Source organism: Notolepis coatsorum (genome assembly GCF_963971535.1).
Source record: "Notolepis coatsorum genome assembly, chromosome: 15".
Classification (NCBI taxonomy): domain Eukaryota; kingdom Metazoa; phylum Chordata; class Actinopteri; order Aulopiformes; family Paralepididae; genus Notolepis; species Notolepis coatsorum.
The window spans coordinates 16,661,451-16,686,795 of NC_140179.1; the positions used below are offsets into that span (position 1 = coordinate 16,661,451).

General features: G+C 44.0%; 1 protein-coding gene across 1 annotated transcript in view; it reads left to right on the top strand.

Annotated features, from left to right (window-relative positions):
• The window catches only part of cramp1 (cramped chromatin regulator homolog 1), a 66,143-nt gene that overhangs the window by 11,270 nt on the left and 29,528 nt on the right, over positions 1 to 25,345 (top strand). Inside the window, exons 4-7 of the mRNA XM_084330199.1 lie at positions 3,854 to 4,007; positions 6,131 to 6,214; positions 8,407 to 8,455; positions 11,707 to 11,792. Coding sequence (XP_084186325.1) covers positions 3,854 to 4,007; positions 6,131 to 6,214; positions 8,407 to 8,455; positions 11,707 to 11,792 — 373 coding nt within the window. The remainder of the gene's footprint in view (positions 1 to 3,853; positions 4,008 to 6,130; positions 6,215 to 8,406; positions 8,456 to 11,706; positions 11,793 to 25,345) is intronic.

The window sequence follows — 25,345 nt, forward strand, 5'->3', positions numbered from 1 at the left end:
CACTGATTGCGCAGGTCATTGATTGATTGAACACTTTATTAACAGATTGCAGAATGGGTACAATACAGTACGGCTCAATACACACAAATGTTAAGGGGATGCAGACCAGAGAAAGACTTTCGTCTTGTTTACATCAAGGTCCCCCATTTTAAGGGTGCAATTAGCATCGTGCAATCCATTCTTTGTGGATCCCGCCCTAGGTGTGGCTGGGTAGTGTAGAGGTCTAAGCACTAGAGCGGCTGGGTAGTGTAGAGGTCTAAGCACTAGGAGAGGCTGGGTAGTGTAGAGGTCTAAGCACTAGGTGTGGCTGGGTAGTGTAGAGGTCTAAGCACGAGGTGTGGCTGGGTAGTGTAGAGGTCTAAGCACTAGGTGTGGCTGGGTAGTGTAGAGGTCTAAGCACTAGAGCGGAATAGTTAGCTGGCAGCACAAACACTCTCCTGTCCCATCCTCTACCTCTCCTGTCTCCTGTCTCTCCTGTCTCATCCTCTGTCTCTCCTGTCTCATCCTCTGTGTTACGACCCCTGTGAGTCTAAGGGTAAAGGGCTGTAACATAACAGTTGGTTGACAGAAAAGATGGACCACGTTTGTAAACAACAATGATATTTATTGGAAGATGCAAAGGAAGCACATGTAGCTCAAGGGTGAGCCCAGGCCAAAACAACAAACAAACACCACTATACTCGAAATAAACCCAATCTAATCTATGGTAAAAGAAATTACATTACCTAAACTACTCTTACCTAACCAAAACAGGAGAAAACAATATCCAAAGGAAATGGCAGCTCACCCCATCTGTGCTTCCTGAGAAAGAGAGAAAAACACATTAATGATTACATAAAACAAAGGCAGAATATATACAAAAACAAACTATAACTAACAATGCTCTCTCTGTGGCCATACACACACAAGGAAATTTCCACTAAGCACCAAAGGCCAATAAACGAAATGCAATATTGTCAAAGTTACAGGTTGCAAAATCACACTAGGCCTAGCCTCATGCCAGAGAGAGAGAAAGACTGAAGTGAGAAGCCATGTTTTAACAGGTGTGGGGTGATCCATGATTGGGTGGTGTTGATTGAGTGTTGGAGTCTGGAAAACCATCCACCAATCGGTGCTGTGTTGCTATAATGGAAGGGCAGGCCTGGCAGGGACCAATGGTGAAGGGAACAATGGCTGGAGGGAGGAAACAAAATGGAGAACACACACATGGAGACACACACTGGGGAATATATACATTGGGATGTAACACCCCCATACATAAGACAAAAACATGTTTGACACTTAACACCAACTAAACATGTTTTTTTTTTAACAACGAGATAACATCTCTGAGATAACATGTACTTCAAAACAAAGAGCTATAAAAAAAACTAGCAGTTGGTACAACAACCACTCGGGTCAACAATGACAGAACGAGTTGACGGCAAGAGAGACTGAGTCGACAGCAACATAAAACGAGTCCACAGCAACATAGACCGAGTAGACAGCAAAATAGAACAAGTCGACAGGAGTAACAAACGCCGAGATTTCCGAGGCAGGGGGGGTCAAAGGGACCTGCCAGTAACCCTTTAACAAATCTAGTTTGCTAACATAGGTGGCAGATCCAAGGTTGTCAATACAATCTTCCATGCGGGGCAGTGGGAAGGAATCAGGCACGGTGACAGCATTTACCTTTCGGAAATCAGTACAAAATCCAGGAGTTCCATCCGATTTGGGAGCTAACAAGCAAGGTGAACTCCAGGGACTGCAACTTGGCTTGGCTAAACCATGTTTTAACAAATAGTCAACCTCCTGTTGCATCATGGCCCTCTTGGTGATGTTAACACGGTATGCATGTTGCTTGATAGGCACAGCATTGTTAACATTAATATCATGGGCCAATACAGAAGTACAGGAGGGAACATCACCAAACAGAGCCATGTAGGCCTGAATCAAATTTGTGATGTCCTCTCGCTGCTCCTCTCTCCTGTCTCTCTACCTCTCCTGTCTCTCTCTCTCCTGTCTCTGTCTCTCCTGTCTCATCCTCTGTCTCTCCTGTCTCTCCTGTCTCATCCTCTGTCTCTCCTGTCTCTCTACCTCTCCTGTCTCTGTCTCTCCTGTCTCCCTGTCTCTGTCTCTCCTGTCTCATCCTCTGTCTCCTGTCTCTCTGTCTCTCCTGTCTCTCTACCTCTCCTGTCTCTCTGTCTCCTGTCTTCCTGTCTCTCCACCCCTCCTGTCTCTCTGTCTCTCTTGTCTCATCCTCTGTCTCCTGTCTCTCTGTCTCTCCTGTCTCTCTACCTCTCCTGTCTCTGTCTCCTGTCTCTCCTGTCTCTCTGTCTCTCCTGTCTCTGTCTCTCCTGTCTCTGTCTCTCCTGTCTCTCCTGTCTCTTCTGTCTCTCTACCTCTCCTGTCTCTCTGTCTCTCCTGTCTCGCTGTCTCTCTCTGTCTCTCCTGTCTCTCTGTCTCTCTGTCTCTCCTGTCTCTCTGTCTCTGTCTCTCCTGTCTCTCTGTCTTTCCTGTCTCTGTCTCTCTCTGTCTCTCCTCTCTCTGTCTCTCCTGTCTCTCTGTCTTTCCTGTCTCTGTCTCTCTCTGTCTCTCCTCTCTCTGTCTCTCCTGGCTCATCCTCTGTCTCTCCTGTCTCTCTGTCTCTCCTGTCTCTCTGTATCCTGTCTCTCTGTCTCCTGTCTCTCTTGTCTCCCTGTCTCTCTACCTCTCCTGTCTCTCCTGTCTCTCTGTCTCTCTTGTCTCATCCTCTGTCTCTCTGTCTCCTGTCTCTCCTGTTTCTCTGTCTCTTGTCTCTCTGTCTTGGTCTCTCCTGTCTCATCCTCTGTCTCCTGTCTCTACCTCTCCTGTCTCCTGTCTCTCCTGTCTCTACCTCTCCTGTCTCTCCTGTCTCATCCTCTGTCTCCTGTCTCTCCTGTCTCATCCTCTGTCTCTCCTGTCTCTGTCTCTCTCTCTCCTGTCTCTCTGTCTCTCCTGTCTCATCCTCTACCTCTCCTGTCTCTCCTGTCTCTGTCTCTCCTGTCTCATCCTCTGTCTCTCCTGTCTCTCTGTCTCTGTCTCTCATGTCTCTCTGTCTCTCCTGTCTCTCTGTCTCCCCTGTCTCATCCTCTACCTCTCCTGTCTCTCTGTCTCCCCTGTCTTACCCTCTGTCTCTCCTGTCTCTCTGTCTCTCCTGTCTCTCTGTCTCTCTGTCTCTCCTGTCTCTCTCTCCTGTCTCTGTCTCTCCTGTCTCTCCTGTCTCTCCTGTCTCTGTCTCTCCTGTCTCTTCTGTCTCTCCTGTCTCTCCTGTCTCTGTCTCTCTTGTATCTACTGTCTCTCCTGTCTCTCCTGTCTCTCCTGTCTCTCTGTCTCTCCTGTCTCTCCGTCTCTCCTGTCTAATCCTCTGTCTCTCCTGTCTCTCTGTCTCTCCTGTCTCTCTGTCTCTCCTGTCTAATCCTCTGTCTCTCCTGTCTCTCTGTCTCTCTGTCTCTCCTGTCTCTCCTGTCTCTCTGTCTCTCCTGTCTCTCTGTCTCTCTGTCTCTCCTGTCTCATCCTCTGTCTCTCCTGTCTCTCTGTCTCTCTGTCTCTCCGTCTCTCCTGTCTCATCCTCTGTCTCTCCTGTCTCTCTGTCTCTCCTGTCTAATCCTCTGTCTCTCCTGTCTCTCTGTCTCTCTGTCTCTCTGTCTCTCCTGTCTCTCCTGTCTCTCCTGTCTCTCTGTCTCTCCTGTCTCTCTGTCTCTCCGTCTCTCCTGTCTCATCCTCTGTCTCTCCTGTCTCTCTGTCTCTCTGTCTCTCCTGTCTCTCCTGTCTCTCTGTCTCTCCTGTCTCTCTGTCTCTCCGTCTCTCCTGTCTCATCCTCTGTCTCTCCTCGCTCTGTCTCTCCTGTGTGCAGCATGGGAAGGACTTCGAGGCCATCCAGAACAACATTGCTATGAAGTACAAGAAGAGGGGCAAGCCGGTCAACATGGTGAAGAACAAGGAGCAGGTGCGGCACTTCTACTACCGGACGTGGCACAAGATCTCCAAACACATCCACTTCGCCAACGGTGAGCTCCCAATGAACAACTCTCCACGGAACGTCCCATCAATGTGTGTGAACATGAGCTACTCTCCGGCCAGAAACCAGAGAAGTAAGACTCGAACTTGTGACGTCATCAGTAGGGATGGGTACCTTTCACATTTGAACCGGTACCCAACGGTACCTTTTTTCGGTACTTTAGTCTCTAAAAATGTAATCGACCTACCTCAGTAGTAAAAAGATGTGTCCAAACTTAATATTTAATAAATAAATAATGTATTATTATTACTTTATTATTATTTACATCTTACTGATGTAAAGCACTTTGAACTGCAGTCCCGTGTATGAAAGCCAGGTGCTATACAAATAAAGTTATTATTATTTATTTAGAACAACATATATAAATATACACTAGTTAACACAACACGCATATCTTTAAATACATTTTATGTTTATTTAAAAAAATATGTTTTACAAATTAACTAAAAAGGTACACATCTATATATTTAAATAAAAAAATTAATAAAGGTATTGTATTTTACAAAATAACAAGTATAAAACAAGGGTAAACAAACCACACTAGCAGCAATGAACCATTCTGCTGATAAAAAAAAAATACACATCTATATATTTAAATAACAAATACATGAAAGTATTTTTACAACTGATTAAACAAACAAACAAAATAATCTAGCAGCAATAAACTACTCTGCTGCTGATTGAGTATTCTAGCAGTTATTTTTCAGAAAGAATGACATGTCCACTCTCTCTGGTAAGAGCCGAGCGCGCTCCACACTCACTGTGTCCCCGGCTGTGGAGAAGAGCCGCTCTGAGGGTGTAGAGGAGGCCTCACTGTGTCCCCGGCTGTGAAGAAGAGCCGCTCTGAGGGTGTAGAGGAGGCCTCACTGTGTCCCCGGCTGTGAAGAAGAGCCGCTCTGAGGGTGTAGAGGAGGCCTCACTGTGTCCCCGGCTGTGGAGAAGAGCCGCTCTGAGGGTGTAGAGGAGGCCTCACTGTGTCCCCGGCTGTGAAGAAGAGCCGCTCTGAGGGTGTAGAGGAGGCCTCACTGTGTCCCCGGCTGTGAAGAAGAGCCGCTCTGAGGGTGTAGAGGAGGCCTCACTGTGTCCCCGGCTGTGGAGAAGAGCCGCTCTGAGGGTGTAGAGGAGGCCTCACTGTGTCCCCGGCTGTGGAGAAGAGCCGCTCTGAGGGTGTAGAGGAGGCCTCACTGTGTCCCCGGCTGTGGAGAAGAGCCGCTCTGAGGGTGTAGAGGAGGCCTCACTGTGTCCCCGGCTGTGGAGAAGAGCCGCTCTGAGGGTGTAGAGGAGGCCTCACTGTGTCCCCGGCTGTGAAGAAGAGCCGCTCTGAGGGTGTAGAGGAGGCCTCACTGTGTCCCCGGCTGTGAAGAAGAGCCGCTCTGAGGGTGTAGAGGAGGCCTCACTGTGTCCCCGGCTGTGAAGAAGAGCCGCTCTGAGGGTGTAGAGGAGGCCATGATGTTACCCTAACCCTCATAATGGTCCTCAGTGTTCTCATGATGGTCCTCAGTGTTCTCATGATGGTCCTCAGTGTTCTCATGATGGTCCTCAGTGTTCTCATGATGGTCCTCAGTGTTCTCATGATGGTCCTCAGTGTTCTCATGATGTTCCTCTGGTCCTCAGTGTTCTCATGATGTTCCTCAGTGTTCTCATGATGTTCCTCTGGTCCTCAGTGTTCTCATGATGTTCCTCAGTGTTCTCATGATGTTCCTCTGGTCCTCAGTGTTCTCATGATGTTTCTCTGGTCCTCAGTGTTCTCATCATGTTCCTCTGGTCCTCAGTGTTCTCATCATGTTCCTCTGGTCCTCAGTGTTCTCATCATGTTCCTCTGGTCCTCAGTGTTCTCATCATGTTCCTCTGGTCCTCAGTGTTCTCATGATGTTCCTCAGTGTTCTCATCATGTTCCTCTGGTCCTCAGTGTTCTCATCATGTTCCTCTGGTCCTCAGTGTTCTCATCATGTTCCTCTGGTCCTCAGTGTTCTCATCATGTTCCTCTGGTCCTCAGTGTTCTCATTATGTTCCTCTGGTCCTCAGTGTTCTCATCATGTTCCTCTGGTCCTCAGTGTTCTCATCATGTTCCTCTGGTCCTCAGTGTTCTCATGATGTTCCTCTGGTCCTCAGTTTTCTCCCGGGTGCTGAAGAAGTCGTCCCAGGAGCTGTATGGACTCATCTGCTACGCAGAGCTGCGGAAGAAAGTGGGAGGCTGTAAGTAGAGCTCAGGTTATAAATATAAATATACAGATGTTTTCAGGTTATATTATATACATATACAGATGTTTTCAGGTTATAAATATACATATACAGATGTTTTCAGGTTATATATATACATATACAGATGTTTTCAGGTTATAAATATACATATACAGATGTTTTCAGGATATACATATACAGATGTTTTCAGGTTATACATATACAGATGTTTTCAGGTTATAAATATACATATACAGATGTTTTCAGGTTATATATATACATATACAGATGTTTTCAGGTTATAAATATACATATACAGATGTTTTCAGGATATACATATACAGATGTTTTCAGGTTATACATATACAGATGTTTTCAGGTTATAAATATACATATACAGATGTTTTCAGGTTATAAATATACATATACAGATGTTTTCACGATATACATATACAGATGTTTTCAGGTTATACATATACAGATGTTTTCAGGTTATAAATATACATATACAGATGTTTTCAGGTTATACATATACAGATGTTTTCAGGTTATACATATACAGATGTTTTCAGGTTATATATATACATATACAGATGTTTTCAGGTTATACATATACATATACAGATGTTTTCAGGTTATAAATATACATATACAGGTTATACATATACAGATGTTTTCAGGTTATAAATATACATATACAGATGTTTTCAGGTTATACATATACAGATGTTTTCAGGTTATAAATATACATATACAGAAGTTTTCAGGTTATAAATATACAAAAGCAGATGTTTTCAGGTTATAAATATACATATACAGATGTTTTAAGGTTATACATATACAGATGTTTTCAGGTTATACATATACAGATGTTTTCAGGTTATAAATATACATATACAGATGTTTTCAGGTTATACATATACAGATGTTTTCAGGTTATAAATATACATATACAGATGTTTTCATGTTATAAATATACAAAAGCAGATGTTTTCAGGTTATAAATATACATATACATAACCTCTAACGTAGGTTATATAAATATACAGATGTTTTCAGGTTATAAATATACATATACAGATGTTTTCAGGTTATAAATATAGATGTTTTCAGGTTATACATATACAGATGTTTTCAGGTGATAAATATACCTATACAGATGTTTTCAGGTTATAAATATACATATACAGATGTTTTCACGTTATAAATATACAGATGTTTTCAGGTTATAAATATACAAAAGCAGATGTTTTCAGGTTATAAATATACATATACAGATGTTTTCAGGTTATAAATATACATATACAGATGTTTTCAGGTTATAAATATACAGATGTTTTCAGGTTATAAATATACATATACAGATGTTTTCAGGTTATAAATATACATATACAGATGTTTTCAGGTTATACATATACAGATATTTTCAAGTTATAAATATACATATACAGATGTTTTCAGGTTATACATATAAATATACAGATGTTTTCAGGTTATACATATACAGATGTTTTCAGGTTATAAATATACAGATGTTTTCAGGGTATAAATATACATATACAGATGTTTTCAGGTTATAAATATACAGATGTTTTCAGGTTATAAATATACATATACAGATCTTTTCAGGTTATACATATACAGATGTTTTCAGGTTATACATATACAGATGTTTTCAGGTTATACATATACATATACAGATGTTTTCAGGTTATAAATATACATATACAGATGTTTTCATGTTATAAATATACCAAAGCAGATGTTTTCAGGTTATATATATACATATACAGATGTTTTTAGGTTATACATATACAGATGTTTTCAGGTTATAAATATACATATACAGATGTTTTCAGGTTATAAATATACAAAAGCAGATGTTTTCAGGTTATACATATACAGATGTTTTCAGGTTATAAATATACAAAAGCAGATCTTTTCAGGTTATAAATATACATATAAAGATGTTTTCAGGTTATAAATATACAAAAGCAGATATTTTCAGGTTATAAATATACAAAAGCAGATGTCTTCAGGTTATAAATATAAATATACAGATGTTTTCAGGTTATAAATATACAAAAGCAGATGTTTTCAGGTTATAAATATACAAAAGCAGATGTTTTCAAGTTATAACCTATACAAACTTTCTCCCTCTCTCTCTCTCTTCCTATCTCTCTCTCTCTCTCTCTCTCATCTGACAGTAATGGATGATAAGAATGTCTCGAAGCTCAACGAACTCATCCAGCAGGGGTAAGTAAAGAGGAAGAAGACAAGAGTGAGTCATAGACCTCTGTCCACAGTCTACCATGACATCATTATGACATCATCATCATCTCAGATCTCGGTCCGCAGTCTACCATGACATCCCCATGGCATCACTATGACATCATCACCTCAGACCACAGTAGGGATGGGCATCGATTTTCGAATATTGTCGTTAAATTATAAAAAGATGGCACCCAAGTGGCGAACCACATAACGCGCTGAGTCGCGGCACGGCCGACCCGGGTTGGATTCCCGGACCCGTCGTTATTTGCCGAATGTCTTCCCCCCACTCTGTCTCCCGTTCCTCCTCTCTCTCTACTGGACTGCCCAGTAGCAAAAAAGCGATAAACGCTAAAAAAGAAATCTTTAAAAAAATATATATAAAAAGATTTTATGTGAATATCGTTTGGTCTCGAAGAAAAATAAATGTCCCTTCCCTTGTTTTTACCGGCACCTACACTGTAGTGTAGCTGGGAGAACAGAAAAGACGGATGAAGAAAGAGACGTTTTATACGTTTGCCATGTTGTTTCCCTAAGTTCACACATATAAAGTATCAGTGATGAAACTTTGGGAATGAATGCTTTGTGTTCCCCTGGTCCGCTGGCGTTAGCTGTTAGCAATGACAGCAGCCAGCTAGCTCGCTCGTTTGAGTGATTATATCACGTTTGCTATTAAATAAAAACTAAATTATGGGGACCTTCATTTTCAATGACACACATGATAGTAAGGGTCGGAATTGATACGATTTTATCAATACCGATTCCATTATATATTCTGCTTATCGATCCAATTCTTTATCGATTCCCTTATTGATTCCTGCTAACTTGTTAAATTTATAATTTAAATTGAAAATGCAACAGAACTAAGCTGGTTAGAATAACAACATGCAACTTGACATTTCTGATTGTCATTTATTGTTGAGCCCCCATGTCAGAAAAATACAAAAACTGTAAAAAGATTTTAACTACTACACTTTATGAACATTGTTACTCAGCTGATAGAGTTGTGCCCTTCCTGATGACTTGTCGTACAGAACTTGTAAGTCGCTTTGGATAAAAGCGTCAGCTAAATGACTAAATGTAAATTACACACTTAAAGGGGAACTATCTTATAAATGGCCTTTTCCAGTGGTTAGCATTGTTTTCTAGCAATGTGGGGTTGTACCAACACTGACTAGATGTGAAATTCTCATTCTGTCCCATTCCTCCAGTTCAGTTGATACCAGATCCTCCCCCAGTGAACTAAGCCATTCAGAATTTCCTCGCTAGCCTACGTAGTAATGCTGATTTGCATATCTCAGCCCCCTCTGTGGTTGCAGCCACCGCCCACAATCAACCATTCGAGGAAGTTAGTGTAACATTGAAGTTATGACCAAAACGGAGCGAGTGGAAATAATGTGGAAGCGGTTTCCCTGTCAGACACTTGCACTTCCCTAAAGGGGAGCGAGAGGGAGAGAGAGAGAGGTTCATACGCTGCGATTCTCGGAGCGATCTCTCCTCGCGACTCGAGCACACATACACACGCGTGTCGCGCTCTCGTCTCTCTGTCTGTCTCTCTATCTCTCTCCCTCTCTCTATCTGTCTCTACCTCTCTCTCTCTCCCTCTCCATCTCTCTCCCCAAAGGTATCTGCCAGTGCAGGTGGGTGACTGTCACTCAAAGCGCATTGTGAGTATGGGCGGAGCCCAGCCAAAAACTGCTTGCCCTTTTGAAGGGGAGAAAGTGGTGCACCGAAGTACTTGATTAAAAATACAAAACAATGAATTGTATTGAAAAAAAAACGTACAGATGTGTTCTATAGACTCACAGGAATAGTGTAAAATTGCCCAAATAGTGAAAGAAATAGCTAAATAGTTCCCCTTTAAATAAAATAATGTATTTGAGATTCTCTTAAACTAATTTAATCTATTGAACTGTAGTTACATTGAACAGGTTATTGCAAAAGAGAATTCGTTATCAATAACCTACCTGTATAAATAAAGGTTAAAAGTAAAAACATAACTGACACATAAGTAACATCCAGGAAAGCAATTCACCTACCGAAATGCAAACCTTTCACCTGTGGTGATTAGACCACCTACGGAACTGTTGTTGGGAATATTGGTTCCACACGGACGTTATAGAGTGTTTATGTTTATTAAAGGATCCCCATTAGAGAAACATGAAAGAGCCTCTAGTCTTCCTGGGGTCCTGGACAAAACAAATACAATACAAATGTACAACAAAAAATACGAATACAAAATAAAACAAAACAAACAAATTCACAGCTATAGTGTTGCCTTCCTGTCGGCAGGTAGACAGTTTTATCTACTAACGTGATGGAGTGTTGTTGTGTTTTCTCATGCTGAATAAACGCTCAAGAGTTCTCACTCAACACACCGCCTCAGTCTCCAAACAAATTTAGTGACTGCTCGGTGACACTCGTTCACCTTTTCCTGGGTAATTTTACCCCGCTGTGCTAGCGTGAAAAGATTTTCCTGAGGTGCGCGAGAATCACTATCACTAGCTGCAGCCTCAGTCTGATTGTCATCATCTAAAATGGATGAAATGGGAGAATATTTATACAGTGAAAGCATTAGTTTTTCATTTAGGTTTTCCTAGTGAAGGAATCAAATCGTCTGCTATGGCTGCATGCGTGGCGCTAACGTTAACTTATTATAATAACATTGGATTTTTACCTTCGGTAACGGAGGCTTGAGGAGATGCAGCACTCCCCCGTAGAACATCATGACATTCCTGCACTTTAAGGTCATGCTGTGTTGACAAATGCTTCAGCATATTGCTAGTATTTCCCCCCTTGGATGAAATTGACATTTTGCAAATATTACAACTTTTGTGAAATGCAGCCACGCTTTTGAACGTTTCTTTCTGCCCGCCATGGCTCCGGTCCCAAACAAACTGAAACATACAGCATGAGTTCTCTACGGCGTTTAGTCATTGTTTTACAACGTGCAACTGTCTGAAAAACATGGCACCGATAAGAGGAATCGATAGTCACGGAGGCATGCGATTCCAAGGAATCTGACAATTAGGAACCGGTTCTCGATTCCCATCCCTACATCATATATTATAAAACATAGACCAACAACATCATTGGTGAGTAAGTTGTGTTGTGCGAGTCCTCTGGTCTGGTGTCTCTCTAACCTCTGGTCTGGTCTCTCTCTAACCTCTGGTCTGGTGTCTCTCTAACCTCTGGTCTGGTCTCTCTAACCTCTGGTCTGGTCTCTCTCTAACCAGCGCCACCACTGTGCGCTCCAAAGGAAGAAACCTGCGCATCAAAGCCCCCATGTGCCGTGCACTGAAGAACCTCTGTGACCCAGATGGTGAGAAAACACACACACACACACACACACACACACACACACACACACACATGCAGTAAACACACACATACATACAGTAAACACACACACACACACACACACACACACACAGTAAATACACACACATACAGTAAACACACACATACATACAGTAAACACACACACACACACACAGTAAATACACACACATACAGTAAACACACACATACATACAGTAAACACATACACATACAGTAAACAAACACACACAGTAAACACACACATACAGTAAACACACACACACACATACAGTAAACACACACATACATACAGTAAACACACACATACAGTAAACACACACACATACAGTAAACATACACACGCACACACATACACGTACACACACATACAGAAAACACACATACAGTAAACACACACACACACATACAGAAAACACACATTCAGTAAACACACACATACAGTAAACACACACACACAGTAAACACACACACACACATACAGTAAACACACACACACACACACACATACAGTAAACACACACACACATACAGTAAACACACACACACACACACATACAGTAAACACACACACATACAGTACACGCACACGCACACACATACAGTAAACACACACACACATACAGTAAACACACACACATACAGTACACATACAGTACACACACATACAGTAAACACACACACATACAGTAAACACATACACATACAGTAAACACACACACATACAGTAAACACACACACACATACAGTACACACACGTACAGTAAACACACACATACAGTAAACATGCACACATACAGTAAACACACACACACACATACAGTAAACACACATACATACAGTACACACACATACAGAAACACACATACATACAGTACACACACATACAGTAAACACGCACACATACAGTAAACACACACACATACAGTAAACACACATACATACAGTACACACACATACAGTAAACACACATACATACAGTACACACACATACAGTAAACACACATACATACAGTACACACACATACAGTAAACACACACACACATACAGTAAACACACACCAGGGGTCGCGCTAGGATTTTAAACTGCCGGCCAGAATGTCTGGAATTATTACAGTTTTGTTGGACATATTATAAAAAAAAATCATATCTATTTTCAATGCTTGAACGACAGGCAGGTGCATTTAATGATGCAGGCGCCTGATAACCTCCCCCTGGCAAACGAGCTAAACACATTTTACTGTAGGTTTAAGAAAGAGATTCCCCCCGCCCTCTTCCTTCACCCACTCGGTCACAACCTCCATCCCCCCACCCCAGTTGGCCCCCCCACACCCCCCCCCCTCTCTCTGTCAGTGTGAGAGAGGTGAAACGGCTGTTTTCTAGTCAGAATCCCCGGAAGGCGGCCGGCCCGGACTCTGTCTCCCCCTCTGCCCTGAAGCACTGTGCTGACCAGCTCGCACCGGTGTTTACCACCATTTTTAATGCATCGCTGGAGCTGTGTCACGTCCCAGCATGCTTCAAGGCCTCAACCATCATCCCCGTCCCCAAGAAGGCCAAGGTCACGGGCCTTAATGACTACAGACCTGTCGCCCTGACCTCTGTGGTCATGAAGGTCCTGGAGCGCTTTGTCCTGGCCCACCTGAAGCTCATTACAGATCCTGTGCTGGACCCGCTGCAGTTCGCATACAGAGCCAACCGATCCACAGAGGATGCTGTGAACATGGCTCTGCACTACACGCTGGAACATCTGGACTACGCGGGCAACTATGTCAGGATATTGTATGTGGACTTCAGCTCGGCCTTTAACACCATCCTTCCACCCATCCTGGAGCACCAGCTATCCCTGCTGCAAGTGCCGGCCTCCACTCGCAGATGGATTACGGACTTCCTGTCCAACAGGTCTCAGCGGGTGAGGCTGGGGAAGAGCATTTCCAGCTCTAGGTCCACCAGCACCGGTTCCCCGCAGGGCTGCGTTCTATCCCCACTACTGTTCTCCCTGTACACCAACAGCTGTGCCTCTCTACACCCCTCGGTCAAACTCCTGAAATTCGCTGACGACACCACCCTGGTGGGTCTCATCTCCAGGGGGGATGAGTCGGCCTATAGGAGGGAGATCGAGAGGCTGCAGAGTTGGTGCAGCTGCAACAACCTGGAGCTCAATGCTCAAAAGACAGTGGAGATGGTAGTGGACTTCAGGAAGAAAGCAGCCCTGCCCCCTCCCATCATACTGGGAGGCACTCAGGTGACCTCCGTGGAGTCATGCCGATTCCTCGGCATGACCATCTCCCGGGACTTGAAATGGGAGCTCAACATCACGGGCCTGCTCAAGAAGGCCCAGGGGAGGATGTTCTTCCTCAGGCAGTTGAAGAAATACAAACTGCCGAGGACCATGATGGCCCAATTCTACACGGCCATCATTGAGTCCATCCTCACCCACTCCATCATCTCCTGGTTCCCCGCTGCAGCGGCAAAAGATCTCGCCAAGCTGCAGCGGGTGATTTGCTCCGCGGAGAGGGTGATCGGCTGTCCCCTGCCCTCCCTCAGGTCCCTGCACGACTCCAGGGCGCTGAAGAGGGCGAGGAAGATCATGGCCGACCCATCCCACCCCGGTCACAGCCTCTTCACCCTGCTCCCCTCTGGGAGAAGGCTGAGGATCCCAAAGGCTGTGAAAGCTCGACACAGACTGAGCTTCTTCCCCTCAGCCGCCAGGCTGATCAATGCCCCCAAGTGACACTGGCACAATGACACTGACTGCACTGCACTAGTCCGTACTGGAACTCTGCACTTTCACTTTATATATATGTATTTTATTGATTAATCCCCCACTGCACTGTTTCGTTTCTTGTCTGTGTTGGTGTTGTTTACTGTGAAAAAATAAAAGAAAATGCATACACTGTATTGCTGCAACAATTACCAATGTGTTTTACACAAATGGCTCAATAAAGGAATCTGAATCTGAATCTGAAGCCTAACATATGTTACAGTGTAGTATTTTATTTTGGACTGAAAACGATTTGAAAATAATATATAGAAATAATATAAAAAATAAATGGGCCAGGGGAGCTCCAGTAGCTCACCGCGTACCTCGAACGCTATTTCGGCGTCGGGGACAACCGTGCGCGTCACGGATCTGGGGTAGCGAGTTCGACTCCCGGACAAGCCGTACTTTCTCAGAGTGTCTTTCCCCCCATCTGTACCCCCATTCAACCTGTTTCTGTCGGTCATACTTGACCAGAGAAAAAGCGATAAACGCAAAAAGAACCAGCTGACTGGTCAAAGTAAAAAAAAAAAAAAAAAAAAAAAGGCCTATTAGCCTACAGCTTCGCCTTGCACAAGCGGATGGATTAGGCTACATTAAAATTGCGCATTTGGTGAGCGTGACTGCATGCGTAATGTTTTCTCAACAAAAGAAGCTGTCATCATTAGTTTATTATAACACATTGCTCTTCAGTATAACGATTTTAACATTTCTTTACGACAAGTGACAATTGAACCTAACGTTAACGAACAATGCTTTCGGGGAAATCGGACCAGAACAGTGTAGGCTATTGAAGAAAAGAAAATGCTGATTATAAATTAATGCTGATTATAGCGGCTTCCGAGTGCGGTTTTGATCCGGCTTTGTAGCGAGAATCCCCGCTCTGCTGGCACAGTTGAAACGGGAATGACACAGGCCACCTTCGCCCAGTCGGGATAAATGTCCGTAAAATTCTCGGATCAAAACTTCACCGGCTGTTTGAAATGTTAACCCTCCGTAGCCCCGGAGAGCTGTCATCATTGGAATAGCGTCGCGTTTGTGCTATTGATCAGTGCAGGGCCTTGAAGTGATCTGTGACGCGCTCCACGGCAGGTGCAGCATATTCACACCTGCTAGTCTAGACGCTGCGTTACTGCAAGCTCCGCTGAGGGCCGAGCGACAGACCATTTGAAGCTGTGATATTGAGACTAAATATGTTAAAGGTCCCATATTTTGCTTTATTTTTCACTATTTGGGCAATTTTACACAATTCCTGTGACTCTATGGAACACATCTGTAAGTATTTTTTTCAATTAAATTCATTGTTGTGTATTTTTACTCAAGTACTTTTGGTGCACCACTTTCTGCCCTTCCAGACTCCAAGCTGTTTTTGGCTGGGCTCCGCCCATACTCGCAGTGCGCTTTGATTGACAGTCACCCACCTGCACTAGCAGATACAGGAGAGGGGGAGAGAGAGAGAGCCCCCCCCCCCCCCGAATCCCTCCCACCCATTCTGTCTTCTCTGTGTGTATAGGCTGGACAAGATATGCCTCCTAAAGTGTCTAAATGGAAGTACAGGAAGTACAGGCTCACATGTGTAATAAGGGGGCCAAATTTCTATTCGCATTGCTTAATTGATAATATGGTGTATACTATGTCCTGCAGTCTATGTGGTGCTACTATATTTTCTTCTAAGTTTCTCCAGGATACAGATGCTTGGGAATCAAACCAGGTTGTCAGTGGTCTTAAAGAGTACGCTTTAAAATAGTGGTAAAAGTCTGGAAATGCCAAACCTCCGTCTGCTTTGTTTCTCTGTGTGGTGGATCTTTTTATTCATGGAGGTTTGTTATTCCAAATAAATGTATATGCGGTGGAGTGTAATTTTTTCCAGTAACCATCAGGAGGGGGTAACGGTAACATTGAGCTAATGAAGTTGATTCTAGGTAAAACATCCATCTTAACTATTGATACTCGTGCCTGTACTGAGTTTTTAAGTTTGGACCACCTGTCAAAGTCGTATTTGATCTTATCTTGGAATTTTATGTAATTGTACTTCACCGTTTGGCTTATAGTAGGGAATACCTCAACTCCTAAACATCTGAAGTGTTTAACCATTGGTATTTTTCTGGAAGGAGTATATTCTTTGCAGGGGCATTAAGTGGAAGGTAGGCCGACTTTGGCCAATTTATCCTAAATCCCGATAGATTACCAAAGTCATCAATCAACTTGAGAAGATGAGGCATTGAGGTGTTAGGGTTTTGCATGAACAATATTACGTTGTCCGCATATAAACTAATATGATGTTGTGTGCCCTTAATTGCGATTGGTTCTATGGATTGGGATTGTCTTATATATTGTGCTAAAGGCTCTAATGATAAAGCGAATAGTCCGGGACTAAGAGGGCAACCCTGTCTGGAAGAGCGTGATACCGGAAAGATTTCGGAGGTGATTATACCTGTTGTAATCATGGCCGATGGGTCTTTGTATAATACTTTAATCATATCAATGAATCCTTTTCCTAATCCCATCCTTTCTAGTACTGCCCATAAATAAGACCATTCCAACCTATCAAAGGCTTTCATCGCATCCAGGGACAACATCGCTATAGGTGGGGTGTCATCCTTGCTGGCATCTAGCACATGTAATAACCGTCTTATATTATCCGTGATCAAGCGGCCTCTTATGAAGCCAGTCTGATCAGGATGAACTAAAGACGTCATATGCTTTTGAAGTCTGATGGCTAATACCTTGGAATACAGCTTGATATCGGTTCCGAGGAGGCTCAAGGGTCTATAACTACCGCAATCGGTGGGGTCTTTGTCTTTTTTAAGGAGGACTGTTATGAGTGCAATATTGTCGATCTTATGGAAATTCCCCTCCTTAATTGAGTATAAAATCAAGTAATATCGGGTCCAATTACATCCCAGCATGAGAGGTACATTTCTGGTGGGATACCGTCCCTTCCAGGAGCCTTACCACTTTACATTTCAGATATGGCCTCCCTAAGTTCATCTAGTGTGATGGGTGTTTCTAACTGTTTAGCGTCATCCTCTGATAGTTTAGGAAGGTTAATTTGATTAAGATATATGTCCATTTTGTTTTGATTTGTACAAGTTGGAGTAAAACTTTTAGAATGTCTCGTTGATTTTTTTAGGGTCTGTAACAAGTCCTTGCTGTGCCTTAATAGTAGGGATATCTGCAAATTTTGCGTTGGCTCGTATCTGCATAGCTAGTAGGTGACTTGGTTTAGAACCATGAAAGTAATACTGTTGTCTTGTGCTACGTATTTGAACTTCAGATTGTTGTTTTAAAATGGCATTAATCTCTTTTTTTAACACAATAATTTGAGATTCCAATCGAACCGAGTAGTTGTATTGTAAAGACGATTCTTGTGTATTTTGGAGGTAAAGACCCCGGTAAAATCCTTGATAAATCCCTTTACCGACATCCATAATATTCTGGGGTCCTGTACCCATTGCGCATTCTCCAGCAGGAATACAACGAGCTTCTTTGAATTGTGTAATGAATTCCTTGTTTTTCAGCAATATCGAGTTAAATCGCCATCTCGGGATGACAGTATACCAAATGATCCTTTTAGGAGTAAATAACAGTGATCTGATAGTGCATTGGGTACCATTTCCACGTCATAGTCATCAAATAGTCTAGGGGATGCAAAAACATAATCTATTCTGGAAAATGTGTGATCGACAAGAGTACTTTCGGGTCGTAGGGTTGAGTGTTCGCCATAGGTCATACACATGTGATCCGGATATGGCGTGAAACACAAAAAAAATATTCTAACCAACATAAATGGCATAGTCATACTCCCCTATTCAATAACAATGCACTCCTTATTGGAAAACGACCTATATGATACCCCAAATGGGAAAAGCAGGGCATACACACATTGGGAGATGTTTTCAACAAACAGGGTTTTTGTAGTTATCAAGATATACATAAAAAATGTAACCTCACCAGTTCCACATATTATTTTTACGCACAGTTATTGGATTGTTTGAAGGCTCATGGAGTCCCATTAAGGATACCAATTGAGCACCACAGATATCACAAATTCTTCTATGAAAGAGAGACATCGAGAGGCTTCGTATCTGATTTTTATCATCACTTACTAACATCCTCGTATGGAATCCTCCCCCTAGACTCAGTCTGGAGGAGGGATATACCAGACTTGGAAATAGATTTTGATTGGCAAGAAGTCTGGGCAAACATTCGAATTGCGTCACGTAACCCGGACCATCAACAAATTAATCTTAATTATATTCATAGGACATACTTGACTCCTATAAGATTGAACAGAATGGGACTTAAACAAGACTCCAGATGTTCCTTATGTACAAATGGGGATGAGGGTACATTTATGCACATGTATTGGGATTGCCCACCGGTTAAGATATTCTGGAAAGAAGTGTCCCAGCAATTATCAGAATTCTTATTTCTGAACATACCTGTACACCCCTCTGTATTGCTGTTGAATGATGTTTTTCAGTTTGCAGCCCCTATACAGCTAAAGAGACTAGTTTTATCCGGTCTCACAGCTGCTAAAAAGCTGATAGCATCACGATGGTTTCAACCGGAAAAAATGTGCCGGAAGGTATGGGTTCTTGCCTATCTCGATGTGATTTATCTAGACATTTCTACAGCAAGAATTTTAGGTGTCAGTGAAACCAACATTGCAATCTGGTTAGAAGTGGTGGAGAGAATAAAAGCTAGCATATGAATTGTAGTGCCTGGTTAGAAACAAATGAAAATGGATGGATTATCCAAGTGGGGGTCCGGGGGGGGTGAGCGAGCAAGAGCATATGTATGTAGGGTATTAGATAGCAAGTATTAGGTATATATCTCGTAAACTACATTTATAATGATTCAAATGGTGATTTCATTGGATGTTTACTGTTAATGATTGTGTGTCTAATTTGATGTTATGTTTAAAAAATAATATAAAAAAAAGGAAGTACAGGCTACATGTGTTTCCGGTTCCGGTCAGCCCAGATCTGTTTATAGTCCCCAGCGAAACAAAATAGTAATAAAATAATAATAAAAGATAAGGAAGTGCAGTTAGAGGTGTAAAGCTCTATCCTTTCTAAGTCTCTTCATTGATAGTCAGGGTATCGATGTGTTGCAGAAATGGTTGCCAGGTCACATGGAATGTTTCAAGGGAGCCCTTTAGGGAGAATCTGATTCGCTCAAGCTTAACGCAATGTAGTATCTCATATATCCATCTGTTGTGAGTAGGTGGGGAAGGGTGTATCCATTTAAAGAGAATAAGTCTCCTAGCGAGGAGGGTAGTGAACGCCACAACTCGTTTTGCAGCCCTAGATGCGATCGTAGGGGTATTCGGGATACCGAAAAAGGCAGTGAGTGGATCAGGGTCTAATGTCACGCCCAAGACCCTACTTAGTGTATCAAATATTGCAGTCCAAAACTCTGAGTTTGGGGCACGTCCAAAACATGTGCATATAATCGGTAGGGATGGGTACCTTTCACATTTGAACCGGTACCTGTGAATCGATACCGGTACCCAACGGTACCTTTTTTCGGTACTTTAGTATCAAGAAATTTAATTTACCTACCTCAGTCGTAAAAAAAAATCCAAACTTCAAATAACTACAATTTCGACAGTTTTCGGCTTGTCATTGCTCCGACTGCTTTGTTGTTGAATCAAGTCAAATCCTAGGTAAGCATATATTGTACGTGTGAACGTTGACATGAAATCGGTTTCTCACTTGATTCGATACTCGGTAGTACCGACGTGTTTCGGTTCGGTACCTCAAAAGTACCGAATTCGGTACCCATCCCTAATAATCGGCTGGAGATTGTTTACATCTATTACACGCATCCGTTCTATCCGGGTATATCTTTGCTAACCTCTCATTGGTGTAGTGAACCCTATGCAGGATCCTACACTGCAGCAAACTGTGTCTTGCACATATAGAGGAAGTGTGTACAAGGTCTAATATATGATCCCATTGTTCATCTGTAATGATAATTCCCAGATCTTCGTCCCATTTGGCTTTTAGGGAGTCTAAGCAAGTTGGGTTCATCCAAAATATTTTATCATATAAAATTGAGACGAGCCCTTTCCGCCCGGTACCGAGCGATAGGAGAGGGTCGCTGTCGAATACTTTTGAGGAAGTCCTGAACAGCTGAAGGTCTCTGCTGTCGAAACCGCTTCCGCATTATTTCCACTCGCTCCGTTTTCGACGTATCACAGTTGATTGTGGGCGGGCGGTGGCAGATCAGCGCCTATTCACGTCAGCGAGCGAGTACATTTTGAATGGCTCGGTTCAGTGGGGGAGGTTCTTGTCTGAGCTGAACTGATGAAACGGGACTGGCTAGAGATTTCACATCTAGTCAGTGTTGGTACAACCTCACATTGCTAGAAAACAATGCAAACCACTGGAAAAGGCCATTTATAAGATAGGGAATTGCCGGCCTAACGCGACCCCTGACACGCATACAGTAAACACACACATGTACAGTAAACACACACATGTACAGTAAACACACATGTACAGTAAACACATGTACAGTAAACACGCACACACGCACGCACAGTAAACACGCACAGTAAACACACACACACACACGGTAAACAATCCAGAGTGTGAAACATACTTCCCAGCAGCAGAGAGTGTCAGGGTTGTGGGGGCGGGGCTTTGGTCAGGGTCTGTGGGGGCGGGGCTTTGGTCAGGGTCTGTGGGGGCGTGGCTTTGGTCAGGGTCTGTGGGGGCGGGGCTTTGGTCGTCGTCTTTTGAATTTCCGGCAGTGTAGACGCATCGTGGCGTATTACTGCCCTCCGCAGTTCTTTTGATGAGCTCTTCTTCTTCTTCTTTTCCCGCAGTCTACTGGAATCCGTCATCCCCTACATTGTCCATTGGAGTGCAGCTAATGCTGCTACTTCCTGTCTGAGCCCCCCTCTGCGAGACACTCCTTGCCCCCTGCGATCTTATTCTGGACTGCTTGGTCCCTCACAGCCCCCTCATCCAATTCCCTGACCACCTCCTCCCATTTCAGACCTTCCATTCCCAAATGTTGAACCGCTATCCTAACAATCATCTTCACCATCTCTGTTCTACCCTTAGCCTCTGCCATACCAGTAACTACCCCTGCCACGAAGGCCACAATACCTAATTTCTCCTCCCTTACCCTCTCTCTATCCTCCTGCTCTACCCTCTCTGCCAAGTGCCCTTCTCCAACCCCCTGCACCCTATCTTGACTTCCCTGTCCTACCCTGCTAGCCGCCTCAGCATACGATAACTTACCCTCCCTTCTCACTCTCTGAACCGCGACCTCCCTCTTCATCACCTCACACCCCCTAAATGCTACACTATGCTCCCCACAACTACAACACTTCAGCTGCACTCCCTCTCCACACTTCCCATATTCATGTTCCCCGCCACACATGGCACACCTCTGCCCCTTCCTACACGTAATAGCTATATGGCCAAACTCCTGGCACCTATAACACCTAAGAGGACTCTGAACAAATTCCCTAACCCTATACATCCTACGCCCTACAAACACCTCACTAGGAACAACCCCACCCTCAAACTTAATCACTACCGTCTCCGTCACTATCCTATCTGCTCCCCCCTTCATCCTTTCTGCACTCTTAACTATGCCATTACGCCCGTCCTCCTTTAACTCTTCCACCAGCTGCTCTACGCTAACCTCGACCGGTACCCCAGCTATCACCCCCTTACATCCCCCCTCCCTCTTCTCCCCTACTCTCGCTACCTTACTTATACCCACCCCACCAATGCTCCTCATCTTCCTAGCCCTCTCCACCTGCTCCTCACTACCACACCCTACGGCCAGATTCCCATCCCACAAAACTCTCGCATACTTTACCTCACCTAATTGCTCGTCAATGAGTTTGGGCAACTCGAGCCTACCTACTTTCCTCACTCCCCTCTCCCCCTCAAGCCTAACCACTATATGAATCACTTCTGCAACATCATTTCCTCCACCCTCGCCTTCTGACCCACTTGAGCTATCGTCCCTCACTTTCTTCCTCTTACTCCCCTTCCCCTCACTTACCTCCCTCTTCTTCTCCTCCTTCGTCCACCCTTCTCCCCCACTCTCCTCCCCCCTACTCCATATCGTCACCACCCGACCCCTTACCCTTGCCCTGGCTATTCTCGCCCCCATCGCTGTCGTTCCTCCCCGCCTGTTTCTTCCTCTTACTCCCCTTTCCCTCACTTACCCTCCTCTTCCCCACCTTTTCCCACCCTTCTTTCTCACTCTCCTCCCCACTATACTCCATTCTGTCACCACCCGACTCCTTCCCTTTGCCCTGGCTATTCTCACCCCTATCGCTGTCCCCCCACTTGTTGTCACTCCCCTTCATGTCACCGTCGCCGATCAATCCCTTCACTGACTCTGACTCTTTCTCCACTGAAGACTTCTTATTCTTCCCACTCCCCTTCATGTCACCGTCGCCGATCCACAATCCAAAACTCTTGAGAGAGCATCTGAGAAACTTCGTTCTGGGGAAGCACCCCGACTCTATCTCCTTTTTGGTCAGGGTCTGTGGGGTCGGGGCTTTGGTCAGGGTCTGTGGGGGCGGGGCTTTGGTCAGGGTCTGTGGGGGCGGGGCTTTGGTCATGGTCTGTGGGGGCGGGGCTTTGGTCAGGGTCTGTGGGGGCGGGGCTTTGGTCAGGGTCTGTGGGGGCGTGGCTTTGGTCAGGGTCTGTGGGGGCGGGGCTTTGGTCAGGGTCTGTGGGGTCGGGGCTTTGGTCAGGGTCTGTGGGGGCGGGGCTTTGGTCAGGGTCTGTGGGGGCGGGGCTTTGGTCAGGGTCTGTGGGGGCGGGGCTTTTTTCAGGGTCTGGCGGCGGGGCTTTGGTCAGGGTCTGTGTGGGCGGGGCTTTGGTCAGGGTCTGTGGGGGCGTGGCTTTGGCAGCAACATAGGCAGCATGTGGGCTGCAGGGGAGGTGTTTCCATGGCAACGCTGTGGGAGCAGAGTGACGAGGAGGAAGAAGTGAGACAACATTCTGTCCCGCTGTCATTGACCTACTGCTCTCTCTCCAACCAGAGCGGGTTCCTCTGGTCCTGGGAAAAGCCAGGTCTTCCTGGATCTAAATCTGTCATGAGTCCAAACAGCAGATTTAAACGCTGCTGGAGGATATGATGTAATGCAGCTTGTCTGGACAAACTGAAACTTCCTCGTCTGGACAAACTGAAAGGTCCTCGTCTGGACAAACTGAAAGGTCCTCGTCTGGACAAACTGAAAGGTCCTCGTCTGGACAAACTGAAAGGTCCTCGTCTGGACAAACTGAAAGGTCCCGTCTGGACAAACTGAAAGGTCCCGTCTGGACAAACTGAAAGGTCCTCGTCTGGACAAACTGAAAGGTCCTCGTCTGGACAAACTGAAAGGTCCCGTCTGGACAAACTGAAAGGTCCTCGTCTGGACAAACTGAAAGGTCCCGTCTGGACAAACTGAAAGGTCCTCCTCTGGACAAACTGAAAGGTCCTCCTCTGGACAAACTGAAAGGTCCTCTTGGTCTGGACAAACTGAAAGGTCCTCATCTGGACAAACTGAAAGGTCCTTCTCTGGACAAACTGAAAGGTCCTCGTCTGGACAAACTGAAAGGTCCTCTTGGTCTGGACAAACTGAAAGGTCCGCTTGGTCTGGACAAACTGAAAGGTCCCGTCTGGACAAACTGAAAGGTCCCGTCTGGACAAACTGAAGGGTCCGCTTGGTCTGGACAAACTGAAAGGTCTCGTCTGGACAAACTGAATGCATCACTGTGCCTCACTGCATCACTGAGCACAGAGTGACAGTTACCATCTTCCTGGACTCTGTGCAATATTACACCTACTGTAGACTTCAGTATATATTTTACTGTATTTATTTACTGTATATTTTATTCCATTTTTATTCTATTTTATTCTATTCTTATCTTAGGCAATTTGATTTGTTTTGTTATTCTTATTCGTGACCTGTTCTGTCTAAATGTTTAATGTTGAGCGATTTGCAGTGTCAAATTTCTCTCTGGATAATAAAAGTATTTCTATTCTATTCTATTCTAAATATAGGAATTGACCCGATAAACTGTGCATCTTGGGTAGAAGGAAACAAAACAAACACGCGGCGCATAGGGATGCCCCTCGAAACCCGGTTCTAAACGGGAACCAGTACTAAATTAGAAAAAAACTGAGTATTGATAAGCTCCGACGTTATCGGTACTGCTATCGGTAGTCTAGGAGCGGATTAGCTACGGAGCTAACAGTGTACCATCCATCTGCGACGCAACGGTGGCAGCAACACTGGAAACGGAGTAACGTTAATGTTATGTCGAGTTCATACTACACTACACGTATGAACTCGACATATAACGTTAACGTTACTCCGTTTCCATGAAGTGTTTAATTAGCAGCAATCTGTTGTTGAAAATGTAACGTTAAAAATCTTTGTGTATAGCACCGGAAACCAGAAGCGCAAGGACAGGAAGCCGTCATATTGTAGTCTTTTAGTCGTATTAACAAAAATATTTTAACTAAATAAAAAGCAGCAGCACTATTGGATAACTGAGTCATGTGTGCTATGTATTTCTTTCTTTAGGGGAGTAGGACATTTGTTTCACAGTTTTAGCATGATGTTTTATAGATGGCTAGGTTAAACACAGGTTTTTGTTTGTAAGAGGGGGGGTTTGATTTGATTTGATTGAAGTTTATTTCAAATATGCAACACAACAAACAAACATCAAGTACAGATATGGCCTTAAGCCGTTCAAATAATAAATGTATAAATGTTTTAGTAAATAATAATAATCTAA